This window comes from Gastrolobium bilobum, unplaced genomic scaffold (assembly GCF_033153095.1).
Source record: "Gastrolobium bilobum isolate Gb01-03AN ecotype WA unplaced genomic scaffold, APGP_CSIRO_Gbil_v1 utg1221, whole genome shotgun sequence".
Classification (NCBI taxonomy): Eukaryota; Viridiplantae; Streptophyta; class Magnoliopsida; order Fabales; family Fabaceae; genus Gastrolobium; species Gastrolobium bilobum.
Window position 1 is genome coordinate 2,015,141 of NW_026897257.1, and position 13,058 is coordinate 2,028,198.

Below are 13,058 nucleotides of genomic sequence, written 5' to 3' on the forward strand. Positions count from 1 at the left end.
AACTCTCAGTTGGTCTCTTAACAGTAAGCTAAAGCAATCTAAGGGAGGCGAATCTAGGACCTCAAGGTCCCAACCCTGATTTGAAGAGGAAGAAGCTAATCAATCAGCAACAGAGTTTCCTTCGAACACCCTGATGTGAGCTAGTTCCACCATCCAGTCTCTATTTATAAGCGCTTGGATCCTTAAAACCAGAGACCGAAACAGCTATCCCAAAGTTCTTTACATGGTATCAGAGCCTCACTGTCCCCACTTTAAAGTGGAATTAAAAACAAAAAGCACAAAAGGTAAACCAAAAATTGGGTCTGTGCATAATCCACGCTTCAAGCCCAAAGGGCTATTGTGTGAGGGGCGTTTTGAGATATATAGTCCCACATTGGTTGTATGAGCAACTAATGTGGCCTTTATAAGGCTTTGAGCTAGCTTTTGGGGTGGTGTATCCCAAGGTTCTTTACATGGTATCAGAGCCTCGCCTGTGCAATTTCCACGCTTCTAGCCTAAAGGGCTCTTGCGTGAGGGGGCGTGTTGAGATATCTAGTCCCACATTGATTGGATGGGCAACTAATATGGCCTTTATAAGACTTTGGGCACTCCCACCCCTTGAGCTAGCTTTTGGGGTGGTGACCTCAAGGTTCTTAACAACAGCTGGTTATTCGAACAGCCATTCTTTGCTAGATCTAAGGCATTAGTTGAGTCACTGTCAAGGCAAACATTCCCAAAGCCTGTATCCCAAGCAAGTCTTAGGCCTTGGAGGATCCCATTCAACTCGACTGAGAGACCAACTCCCATGCCCCATCTTATTATCAAGAAATGTTACACTTCCACCACGAAAAAACATGGTGTTATAGTAGTAGAATATTAATAAAACTCAGCAAGTCAGCATGAATGGCGCTATTGTTTGAAATCAAAACACATAAATCTAAAAAAAAAAAAAAAGAGTAAGTGAAGAGAGAAATTGACATAATGGTTTATTCAGGTTCACTTAATGTAGATTACGTTCAGCTTGTCTGTACTATATTTATACTACCGCCACTCATTACAAATCACTCGGTTACAAGAGAATATAAATAGGATTTAGAAAACCATAACAGTAGTTATTCATGACTTAAGCTCAAACTATTAATAAAAAATGATTTACAATAAGTCAGATACCCAAACATGCCAGGCCTCTACGGCCCCAACTAACTTTTTGCTTACCTCGCCAACAACGACCCTTATCAGTATATAAAGTATAAGTCATGCCCAATAGTCATTGGCTCGCAGACAATCGACAAAACTCAGCATCATCAATGCTCACTGCTTGTTCAAAAATGATGTAACACAGATGTTGTCGACTTGTTGGAAGCTGGAGTTAAGTTCGAAATTTTCACTCATTATAAAATAGAATGTATTTTCGATACAATGAGAGTAGGTACTCCTTTGCAAGGAAATAACCATAAAGAAAAAAGTAGAAATATGAAAGAAAATAACCATAAAGGTAAGGGTAATGTAAATGTATTACTTTTTTTTTTTTTCATATTTGATAAAAGATGTACTGAATGGCTGTTACATCCATAGTACTGGAAATATTTTCCATAAAATTAGCGTTACTTCGTTGGTTGGGAAGGCTTGTATAATTGTTTTAGTTAACAATGAGGTGTAATGTTTGGAGTAGTGGCACCCATGATGAGCCATAAAAGCTCAGTATTAAAATTTTCTGCTTATCCCACATTGCTGCCCATTGTGCATTGACGGTAGGGTAGCATGTCTTGTCTCCTTGACAATACAAGGCTAAGTGACAACTCTCTACTTTATCGCTCCCATGCTTGACAGAGGCATCTCCTTTCTAAATACCCCTCACACATGGAGAATAGAGCTTTTTCTTTATTCAACTTATATCTGTTACTCTCTGCATCTATATAGAGCCACCTTAACCACTCAGACACACTCTCTCCACAGTATACTTGCACAGCAGCATGAGAAATTCATGTTGAGCCTTGGTCTACCATTGTTTCACATAGTATTCCTAGATTGATACACTTTACCCTTCCATGATATATTTATGAACCTCCAATGTGTCATGCAATAAAAATTTGTAAACCATCATTATTTACGACATGTATATAGGCTTCAAAATTTCGGACCATTGCCCTCCTACAAGTAACATTGTGAATCTATTTTGCACATGCTGAGGACTGCCTCTCTGCCTAACGCTTGTTTGTTTGTTGAGTTGTTAGTCATCAAGAAAGAAAGAAAGAAAAAACGTTGTATGGTTTGAGCGCAACCCAATGGCAATCCCACCAGTGACACTGTAGCTAAGCCTTGTGGAAGCCAAGTTAAACCCAACTAATATGAGCCTGGGCTTTTTTATTTGTTTGGGTTGTTGTGTTGGGGCCAAGCCCAAAGACATGAAAGGGAGGAGGAGTAACTCCCTCGAACACCGGGCAAACAAGTCAGCGAAACTTGAAAACAAAGCAAGCGCGAAAGGTGCAATGACCAGTTGACATCCGGTAACCGGTAAGAGACCGCAAGACAAAAAAGCGAAATCCACAGTAACAGAGACAGCAATGAAATCCTCTCTTCTGGCACCATTATAGCCACTCGCGAGGCAAAGCAAAGCAAAACAAATAAACACACGCCTACCCTGTCCCCTCCTCTTCCTCCACCGTAATCAACCATTAACTCCGGCAACTCATTCTCTCACCATTATAATATTCCATTCCTGCTTTTCTACAGAGAATCTCTGATCTCGTAATTGAAGTTGCGCATTAAAGTTGGTGCGCATGGCGCGTATACGCAGTGGCATATCGGTTTTCGTGCTTTGAACCTCCCCTTACCAGTTGCAGTGTACGAAACCATCACCCTCAGGTGCAGTGAAGCATTCTCCTCTTCTTACACTCTCTTTCAATTTTATTTTATTTTATTTTATTTTTTCTATCCAATTCTGCAATGTAGTCTAGACATAGTGGAATCCGGCTTTTAATTTTTGCAGAGAATTGTGAATCGATCGAGAACCGAAAATGCTTACGTGCATAGCTCGTCCAAAGAAACCAGGAAACGACTCACTGAGTAAACCTGAAGATGCCGATCCGAACAACGCAACAAACGCTGCTAAAAACCAAGCCGTCAAATCCCTAACTTCTCAGGTACACTAGTAGAAGCGATGGAATTGAAAATTGAAAATTGAAAAGTGAAAACAACTTCATCTTGGTTTATTTAGGTGTCTAATTTTTATTACGTTCGAGTGCGTTTTTAGATAAAGGATATGGCGATGAAGGCATCGGGGGCCTACAAGCATTGCGCCCCCTGCACGGGCCCACCGACGCAGGGTCGACCTAATAGCAATACCGAGTCGGACGCTGACTCGGATCGGTTCCGATTGTCGTACCGGAGAACAGGGAGCTCGAGCTCGACGACGACGAGGACATGGGGAAAGGAGATGGAGGCGAGGCTGAAGGGGATTTCGAGCGGGGAGGGAACGCCGAACTCCGCCAGTGGACGGCGGGTGGAGCCGGTGGTGCTGTTCGTGGAAGAGAATGAACCAAAGGAGTGGGTGGCGCAGGTGGAGCCTGGCGTTTTGATTACCTTCGTGTCGTTGCCGCGTGGCGGGAACGATCTCAAGCGCATACGGTTCAGGTACGCCTCCCCTTCTCTCGTGCTGTGTTTGTAATATCACTAATCAGGGCCACAATTCCCGTCGTAAGTCGTTGCTTTCGTTGCCGTTTTTGAGTTTCGATCGGACGGTGACCGTGCCTTACAAATTACAATCCAGTGTTGGGTCAAGATTAGTCCCTGTTTGGATCGTCTAGCCAGTGATGATGACAAATGAGTGCATTTTGCCATGGTGGATAGTCAATTTCTCACGCCCCACTAATTAGCTCGTTTTCACCTATCATAGGTTCTTTGGGTACTTTTATAGTTTTATGTTGCATGAACGGTATGCTTGGTGCTAACTGGATTTTCATTAAGATTTCCCCCCCTTTATTTTCCTATTCGGGTGAAAAATATAGAGTCTTCCTTTTTTGTGGTAGTTAATATAGAGTATTCTTAAATTGGTTCTCTACGAGATAATACGCTATTACATTAATTTTTTTAAAGATTTTAAAATTTTAATTTCATAAATATAAGATAATTACCAAGTTTGTCCTTAAATTTGAATAACTTGATAACAGGGAAATAGTGTTTATCATTTTAAATGACATAAAATTATGTCATTTTAAGAGAGATAGACACAAAATAATATTTTTTATTTAAAATTTAAATTAAAAAATAACCACTCATTTTCTCTCCTATGATTTTCATTCCTCGTGTCTATCTCTCTCCTAAAATGATATAACATATGTCATTTAAAATGACAAACATCAAAACCCTTGATAATATAATAGTTTTTAGATTTTACATTGAATATAAGATTTAGAAAAGTAATGAATAAATAATTTTAGAAAGCAAATATAGATGATGGATTTATCAAATTGTAGGTGGAATTATCTATGCATAAAAATATTATATGATGTTAAACATATCTAAATTATATTCACTTGATGATATAATATAAAATTTTATTTACCTGGTTTTGTGTATTACATTACCTTAAAAATATTGTATGATAATATTTAAAATAAAATAATTAAAAGATCTAAAGATAAACCTTACAATGTGTAGGTATTATATTTTGAATACAGATCGCATTATTTTCTTTTTTTGAAAAAAAATATGGACAATACAGTAAAATGCCTAAATTTTTGGTTCGGTTTACATGCCTAATTGTAAAATTAAGTGTGAGATTTAAATTAATATCTAATGAATACATGATATTGAGCTTTGAATGTAGTGAGTGACGATTCTATAACTTAGAAAATATTTTTTATTCGTGTTGTTGGAGATATTTTATCTTTGTCACATAAATAAATATACAGGACCCATTTTTTATAAAAAAAATAAAAAGAGATCCACATGTTTATCTCTATAATATGAGATAAGATATTTCCAACAGCATGAGATTAATAAATCCAACTTATAAAATTATCGTTTGGAGAAAATCATCCAAATTTTGGAACTTCAAGGCATTCACAGAGCCTTGTCTATTTTGTTTTGGGTTAGAGATAAAACTTATGAGGAGGGGTGAAGAACTTCAATTGTGACTTAATCTTAACTTAAGATTAATTCCACAGTTGATTCAAAGACTTAAAGTTTATCAAAATATCCAGAAGACTCCTCTCAAAATAATAATAATTAAGATTGGTATAAAAATAATTACATAAGAAAGTGCAAATAGGTGCCCAGTTGTTACTATGCCCCTTCAAGTATCCAAACTGAAATTCCCCAATGCTATCAATGATCCTCCTCCGTAAATATGAAAGAGGGTAGGTTTGGGCCCCGCATTTTTTAGTAAAATTTCACGCCTTTGCCAAAAAGCAATCAAAAAAGGTATCCAAAAGACAACTTAATGTGGCCGGTAAGTGGAGGTGGGCCTGTGGGTCATTCTTGATTGTGTTCGAACCTTTTAACCGAGTTTTGTCGACTGGTCGGAGGAAACTCTTCTGCTTCCTTCATTTTCAAATTTCTTCGTGTCATGCCCGATTTTTCGTGACTTGTCTTCTTTTATACCAGTTTTCTTTTTTCTTTTATTCTGCGATATGCTGGGGAACGCTCCCATCATCGTCCACCCCAGAAATATATACAAGACAAAATATGAACCTTTACTAGGTGGGCACGAATAAAGTTAAAGATAGACAATATAGATTAAGGTCTTATGGATTTTAGCAGATTGTTTTTTCTTATATTATTGTAAGATAAAAGCATGAATGGCATCTTTGTGAGTTGGTCCTACTTGGTGATTTGTGGTGCAATCCCAACCAACATGGTACTAGTGGGTCGGTCTATGCACACATGTTAATAGATAAATTTATGACACATTTATCTGAAGCTAATATTAAAACATAATCAACCATCGAAATCAATTCATGTTTTGGTGCGTTTACTAATATAGTTCAAAATAATTAGGTTTGGACCCACGTGCTTTCGGTTGTCTAGACAAACCTAAAATATAAGGTCAAATTTGGCTGTAGAAACCCTTATTCCACGCACCGAATGACTTAGCATGATTGACTACAGTGTCATAAATCACTAAATTTTTTGACAATTAATCTAAAAAAGCCATTTGGTCAACAAAAAACATAATAATAACAGAAGCAATTAAAATTAGTTGAGGGTTTCAAGCTAGTCTCACGCGGACCACTCATACATAATATGGTAAAAAAGCTTGATTATCTCTTAACATGAAAGAATTATTATTCCACCAGTCTACCCAACTTCAGACATAATACAAAGAAAAAATAAATTATGGTAAAAACGAGATGGGGTGGGGAGGACAAAAAGGACCGTTTAGGTTTTACTGTTTAACACTTTTATAATACGGTTGCAATGCTCTTTTCCAAAATTCAGATGCTACATGCGACGGTGCTTTTTTCTCATGTACATAGTTCACACGATCATATCAGGACTAAAGAGTAGTAAAATGAACTGGTTTTTTCTTTCAATGCAGTCGAGAGATGTTCAACAAATGGCAAGCTCAAAGGTGGTGGGCAGAGAACTACGACAGGGTCATGGAACTTTACAATGTTCAAAGGTTTAACCGCCAAGCGTTCCCTCTTCCAACGCCACCTAGGTCTGAGGATGAGGTAATTTGGGTAGCTCCTAGACGTGTAATCATGCCACAATTTAGTAATGGTTGCTGCATGTTACTTGAGGCAATGTTTATGGCTGTTCACATAGGCATACAGAAGTTATGACGCAAATAACAGTGTTCTAATTAATTGTAGTTCGCCATTGATTTAACCCAATTTGTTTTGCGCTGTGACATTTAGTCCTATAACATAAAATAAATCCAAAGCATTAATTTCGCCTGTCTTAGATATAGTGAGTCTACTTATAAATTTCAGGTGCTTCACTGTAACAATTCTGCCTTTTGTTCAATGCCTTCTTAATATTGTTTTGCCTTTTCTTTATAATTAATAAATACTTCCAGCAATGATTCCTTTCGCAATTTTCTCTTAATTACTGAATTCAAAAGTTTTTTTTTTTACTGGTTTTTTTTATATATCATTTTTACTGTTTTTAATTTGTTATTTTTACTTGGGTTGGTAACAGAGCACAAAGCTTGAATCAGCAGAAGATAGCCCTGTAACACCTCCACTAAGCAGGGAACGGTTACCCCGTAATATGTACCGACCAACGGGGATGGGAATGGGATACTCATCCTCAGATTCCTTTGATCATCAGTCAATGCAATCCCGGCATTTCTATGACTCGAATGTTATGAACTCAACCCCAAAAGTCTCCACCATTAGTGCGGCCAAGACCGAGATATCATCGATGGACGCTTCTATCAGAAGTAGCTCATCGAGAGACGCTGATCGCTCTGGTGATTTATCAATCAGTAATGCTAGTGATTTGGAGACTGAATGGGTTGAACAGGATGAACCTGGGGTTTACATTACGATCAGAGCGTTGCCAGGTGGCAAAAGGGAGCTCAGACGAGTCAGATTCAGGTACGCTTGCTAGCAATTTTATGGCTGGACAATGGCCTTTAGCCGTTCATTGCTATGTCAAATATACCACGATTTAACACATCTCAGGTTAATTGGTCTAAAGGACAAGAATTTAGAAACAAACATTGGGAAAATCTATTTCTGATTTCTCTGTTACTTTCAGCCATTCTGCTTCAACTAATCGTTGTCTCAACTTTATGGATGGTGTAAATCTAGGCATAGATATATATATGAGATAGATTATTCTACTTTTTTTTTTTTTTCACTACCTTTGTTTATTACTCTCCAATATATATATTAGATCAGAATTTCAACTACCTTTATCATTTCTCTCTTCTATTGAGATTATGATATAATGATGTTGGAGAATAGTAGACAAAAGTAGCCAAAAAAAAGTAGAATAACCTATTCTTATATATAACTTATCTAGATTCACTGTAGAAACATTAAAGCCAAAACGACGTCGTTTTGGAAACGAATGTAGATAACTGTAGAAACATTAAAGCCATATATAAATATACAGGGCTTACATTTCTGCAGCTGTTGTACGTGCATCAATCAAATATTTGCCATATATATACTTGTAAGCATTAAATGCGGAGAATCATAACCATACAAAAGATGAAAACATTAAATGTAGGGAATCATAACTAAACACATGTCAACATGTCATTGTACGTAAAGCTGCTGGAGAAATGATTTTACCATATATATATATATATATATATATATATATATATATATATATATATATATAGGGTTTTATAATTCTCATTCAACATGAGAATTAAAATTTTCCTACACACCCTTCGATTTTCGTGCTGACATGGGTCTTACATATAATTTTTTCTAACACATGGGTCCCACATGCTTTTTATCTCTACAACATAAGATTTCAATTGTCATTCAACATGAATTATAAAACCCATATATATATATATATATATATATATATATATATATATATATATATATACTGTGTTTGGTTATGTAGTAGCATTTTGATGTAGAACTCTACGGAATTTATCTCTGGGTGTTCTCATGCGTTGTGCAGCCGAGAAAAATTTGGGGAGATGCATGCTAGATTATGGTGGGAGGAGAACCGTGCCAGAATACATGAACAATACTTGTGAGATTATACAAAGGGGAGTGACTGCTGATGCTTTGCACAGTGTGGAGGTGGTGTTGCTTATAAATTGTTCCATATTTGTTTTGCTATACTACTAAGTCTCGTTATAGGTGAAGAAGATGTCAGAAGAGGTGCTACTTGCCCCTCTGCCTTGGGCTATTTGAATCTCTACTCACACTCCTCATCTCGTCTTTTGTGCGACCGGTTCAGGTTGTTCTCTTGGATGTGGATGGCAAATATAGTTTGTAGTAGTTAAAGATATTGGTGGATCAAGAGCAGCAATTGTTTACTTAAGAACCTAAGAAGTCTGGTGGGTGTAAATTCTATGACTACTCAAATTGGATACAAAGAATGACTCTACTTTCATTATTTTTTGTTTCGTGCAGCACGCATATTTGTTATCATGCACAGACAAATGAACTTGCATATGTCAAGCAGCTGCAATAGGCAATAGGATTCGATCTTCTTTGAATCATTGCGGGGATATTAAACATGCAACTTCATTAAAAATGATATCATGGAAAATTGCCAATCTCATGCAGTAACTTCATTATTTTTTCATGCAGAGTGTGAAAAAATGTTATTGATCTAAAACGTAAGATGGCTGAATGCGAAGTAAAATCTTAACATGAGTTAAAAATAATTCTTATCCTTTATTAAAATTTAAAAAAAAAATCTTCATCCTAATGCATTTTTATAAAAGCCATTGTTTGGATAATTTGAGGCCGAACCGACAAAAGGACAACGGAAATCCCCCAATTTTGGGTCAGAGACTTCAAAACGCCTTTATATGGAGCCTATTAAGTTAAATCTTGAAAGAAAACCAACGAACTTTGACCCAAAAATCCATCGGGCTTCTTGCGGTATATTCTATATTGAGTAGTTTTATATTTTATTTAAAAATGAAGGTTAACAATATATTTTTAGTAGCAAATAAATTTTATTAACTAATTTAAATTTAAATTTTATTTAATAAAACTCATATAAGATTTATTAAATAATACAAAACATGTTAAAAAATCTGTCAAAAAATTCACGACCATCAACATTCTTTTGCAAAGAACTGCATCTTAGTGGAAATTAAGGGTGTAAATTTGGATTGACACAATATAAATTTTATGAACACAATACATTTAAATCGAATATGATATGCATTTGAAAATAGATCAAAACCTTTAATACGAATACGACCCACTTATTTTGCGGGTTGATATGATATAACATGAATAACCAACCAACTTCAAAGTGTGTTGCTTTTTACGCAGGTTGATATAACATGACACGATACGAATAACATGTCAAAATATTAACGCGGGTCAATTTCGTATTTGAAGGTCAACACGCGACAAGATACGAATTTTTGCGTGTCAATTTTTATCAATACAAACACACAAATTTAAAAACGGATTAACCTGAACACACATTTTCATTTCGCATTAGGGGTCGTGTTAACGCCAAAATATACAACTTTGTTTTATTTGAATTTTGAAATGACGCAACATAAATTTAACATGAACATGATACATTTAAAACAAACATGATATGCATTTGAAAATAGATCAAAACATTTAATACAAATACGATTCATTTATTTTGCGGTTTGATACGATATAACACGAATAACCAACCAACTTCAAAGTGTGCCGCTTTTATGCAGGTTGATATGAAATGACATGACACGAATATATTAGAAAGTGTTTTGAATATAACAGGTTGATTTCATTAATAATACGATTGCCTTTAAATAGAGCCATAATACAAAATGGTACGGATAATAACAAATTAAAGAATTAATCTATTGGAACAACTTAACAAACTACAAGATAAGGATACAAGTTCAAATAGATAACAAACTATACTATTGGAATAGCTAACAAACTAAATATTTAAATATGAAATACAACAGCTATACAAAAATGATCTTATCTTAATCCTCCCCCTCAAGTTGGAGTATGGAGGGGGGAGATGCCCAACTTGGAGATCAGAAACTCGAACTGTTTCTTGCCAAGTGCCTTGTTTAGAATATCAGATGATTAGACATTGGTGCGAATATATGCAGTAGAGATGGTATTATCCATGAGATGCTCCCTAACAAAGTGGCAATCAAGTTATTTTGTACGCTCATGAAAGATAGGATTGGATGCAATGTGGAGTGAAGATTGGCTATCACAAAATACTTGCATAGGTTGGCAATGGAGGATGCCAAAAGACAGAAGAAAGGACTTAAGCCATAAAAGTTATGCCGTAGCGACATCCATTGATTGATATTCGGCCTTGGCAGAAGATCGAGATACCGTGTGTTGCTTCTTAGTCTTCCAATAAATGGGAGAAGTTGCAAGAGTGATAAAATAACCAATCACAACGTCGAGTAATGAGACAACTTGCCCAATTCGAGTCACAAAAGGCGTGAAGTTGAAGATCATATTTTTTCTTAAGTAGGATACCTTGACTAGGATTGCGTTTAACGTATCGAAGAACTCGGATAAAAACATTATAATGGATTTGTTTGAGATGTTGCATGAATTGAGAGAGAAAATGTACAACATAACTCAGCTTAGGATGAATGATGGTAAGGTACATGAGTCTACCAACCAGTCATCTATAACGTGTGGGATCTGGAAAATCAGGCCCATATGCTAATTCAAATTTAACATTTTGCTCCATGGGGAAGTCGACAGGCTTGCAACGAAGAAGACCACATTATTTAAGAATGTCTAAGGCAAGTTTGTGCTGGCAAAGAAAGAGACCAGTGGAGCTACGAGCAAGTTTAATACCAAGGAAATATTGAAGTTTTCCAAGATCCTTGATCTTAAACCAGGTATGAAGATGAGTTTTCACTTTAGCACAAATGGAAGAATTATTTCCAGCCAAGATAATATTGTCGACATAAATAAGATCCGCAACAAATTGATCACCATTGGAATAAGTAAACAGTGTATAATCAGCTTTGGACTGTTTGAAACCAAAGAAAATAAGAGAAAGTCACAACTTGTCAAACCATATCCTGGGAGATTGTTTCAAACCATAAAGAGACTTTTGGAGCGTACAAGCATCACCTGGTAAGCCACTAGAGAAGTCAGGGGGAAAGTGTATGTACACTACCTTATCCAAATCACCATGTAGGAAGGCGTTTTGAACATCAAGTTGGTGTAAGTCCCAGCCTTTTACAACAACCACTGATAAAAATGTTCGTACGCTGACCATTTTTGCTACAGGTATGAAAGTCTCTATATAATCCCCACCCTCAATCTGCTTGTTGCCAGTAATGACTAAACGAGCTTTGTAGCGTTCAATGGACCCGTCAGATTTGTATTTGACTCGAAACACCTATTTACAAGGAATAGCCTTTTTTTCACAAGGTAGTTTGGTGATGGTCCATGTTTTGTTATCTTCCAAATCATCGATTTCAAGCCTGATTTCCTCTCGCCACTTTGGATCCTTCATGGCCTCTTTGAACGTAGAGGGTTCATGACCCCCACTTATAGCTGCAATGAAATGTTGATGCTGCAAGGAAAAGTTGTGATTAGAAACAAAGTGTTAAACTGGGTAGAGTTTACTTGAGGCGGCGGAAGGAGGGGTGATGAGTGAAGAGGGTGTAGTAGTAGAATGACAGTGATAGTCCTTAAGATAAATCGGAGGTCGGTGTTTCCTGCGTTCACGTCCAGTGACTGCAGTCTGTAGGTGCGAGCAAGCAAGGAGCTGAAGAATCTATGCTTCTTATGTCATGTGATTGGGTCGCAGGCGAGAGAGCAGAAGACACAGGACTCCCCCTGATGGTGCACTGTGGTACAGGTGTTGGAGGATCCACCGTTGAAGACTCAAATATGTGTTCATTGATAACTGGTATAGAAGGTATAGAAGGTGGCAGTAGACGCGTTGTGGCAAGAGACGGAGAAGAGTCCTTCAAGGCTAAAGGGAAGACATCCTTATGAAATGTGATGTCACGAGAAATTAGAACTTCATTTTTCTCCAAGTCCAGAAGTTTACAACCTTTCTTATTAGAGGGATATCCAAGAAGAAGACAACGTCAAGAACGTTGGGAAAACTTGTCCGAGGGTTTAGGCAAAATTGTAGATTAACAAAGGCAGCCTATAACCCGTAAATGATCATATGTTGGAGCCATGCAATGAAGAACCTCAAATGGACTTTTACTACCAATGAGCTTTGTTGGAGTTCGATTGATTAGATGAGCAACATTCAAGATACAATTACTCCATAATTGAATAGGCGAATGACAATCAAATCGTAAAGCCCGCACCACATTGAGGATGTGACGATGATTCCGTTCAACCTATTGACACGAGCTGCCGAACTCGCGCAAATTAAAAATTATTTTTTTATTAGGGTTTAGAAAATTTGTAGTAGAGTGGAAACCCTAAGTCGTCTCTCTCAAGGAAATTGCT

General features: G+C 36.8%; 1 protein-coding gene across 1 annotated transcript; it reads left to right on the top strand.

Moving 5' to 3' along the window:
• The first annotated feature begins 2,764 nt into the window (after nt 1–2,764).
• On the top strand, nt 2,765–8,838 carry LOC133305465 (protein Brevis radix-like 4). Its single transcript, XM_061505694.1, has 6 exons — nt 2,765–2,844; nt 2,969–3,122; nt 3,233–3,612; nt 6,521–6,656; nt 7,126–7,526; nt 8,581–8,838. The coding sequence occupies exons 2-6, from the start codon at nt 2,997–2,999 to the stop codon at nt 8,657–8,659; spliced, it is 1,122 nt and encodes a 373-aa protein (XP_061361678.1). The 5' UTR covers nt 2,765–2,844; nt 2,969–2,996; the 3' UTR covers nt 8,660–8,838.
• Nucleotides 8,839–13,058: the final 4,220 nt, after the last annotated feature.

What these genes read in the sequence shown, in the direction of transcription:
- LOC133305465 (XM_061505694.1), top strand. Translation starts at nt 2,997, where the DNA reads ATGCTTACGTGCATAGCTCGTCCAAAGAAACCAGGAAACGACTCACTG. An exon ending in TCAAATCCCTAACTTCTCAG is followed by an intron (nt 3,123 to 3,232) that starts GTACACTAGTAG and finishes GTGCGTTTTTAG; the next exon opens with ATAAAGGATATGGCGATGAA. An exon ending in CTCAGACGAGTCAGATTCAG is followed by an intron (nt 7,527 to 8,580) that starts GTACGCTTGCTA and finishes TGCGTTGTGCAG; the next exon opens with CCGAGAAAAATTTGGGGAGA.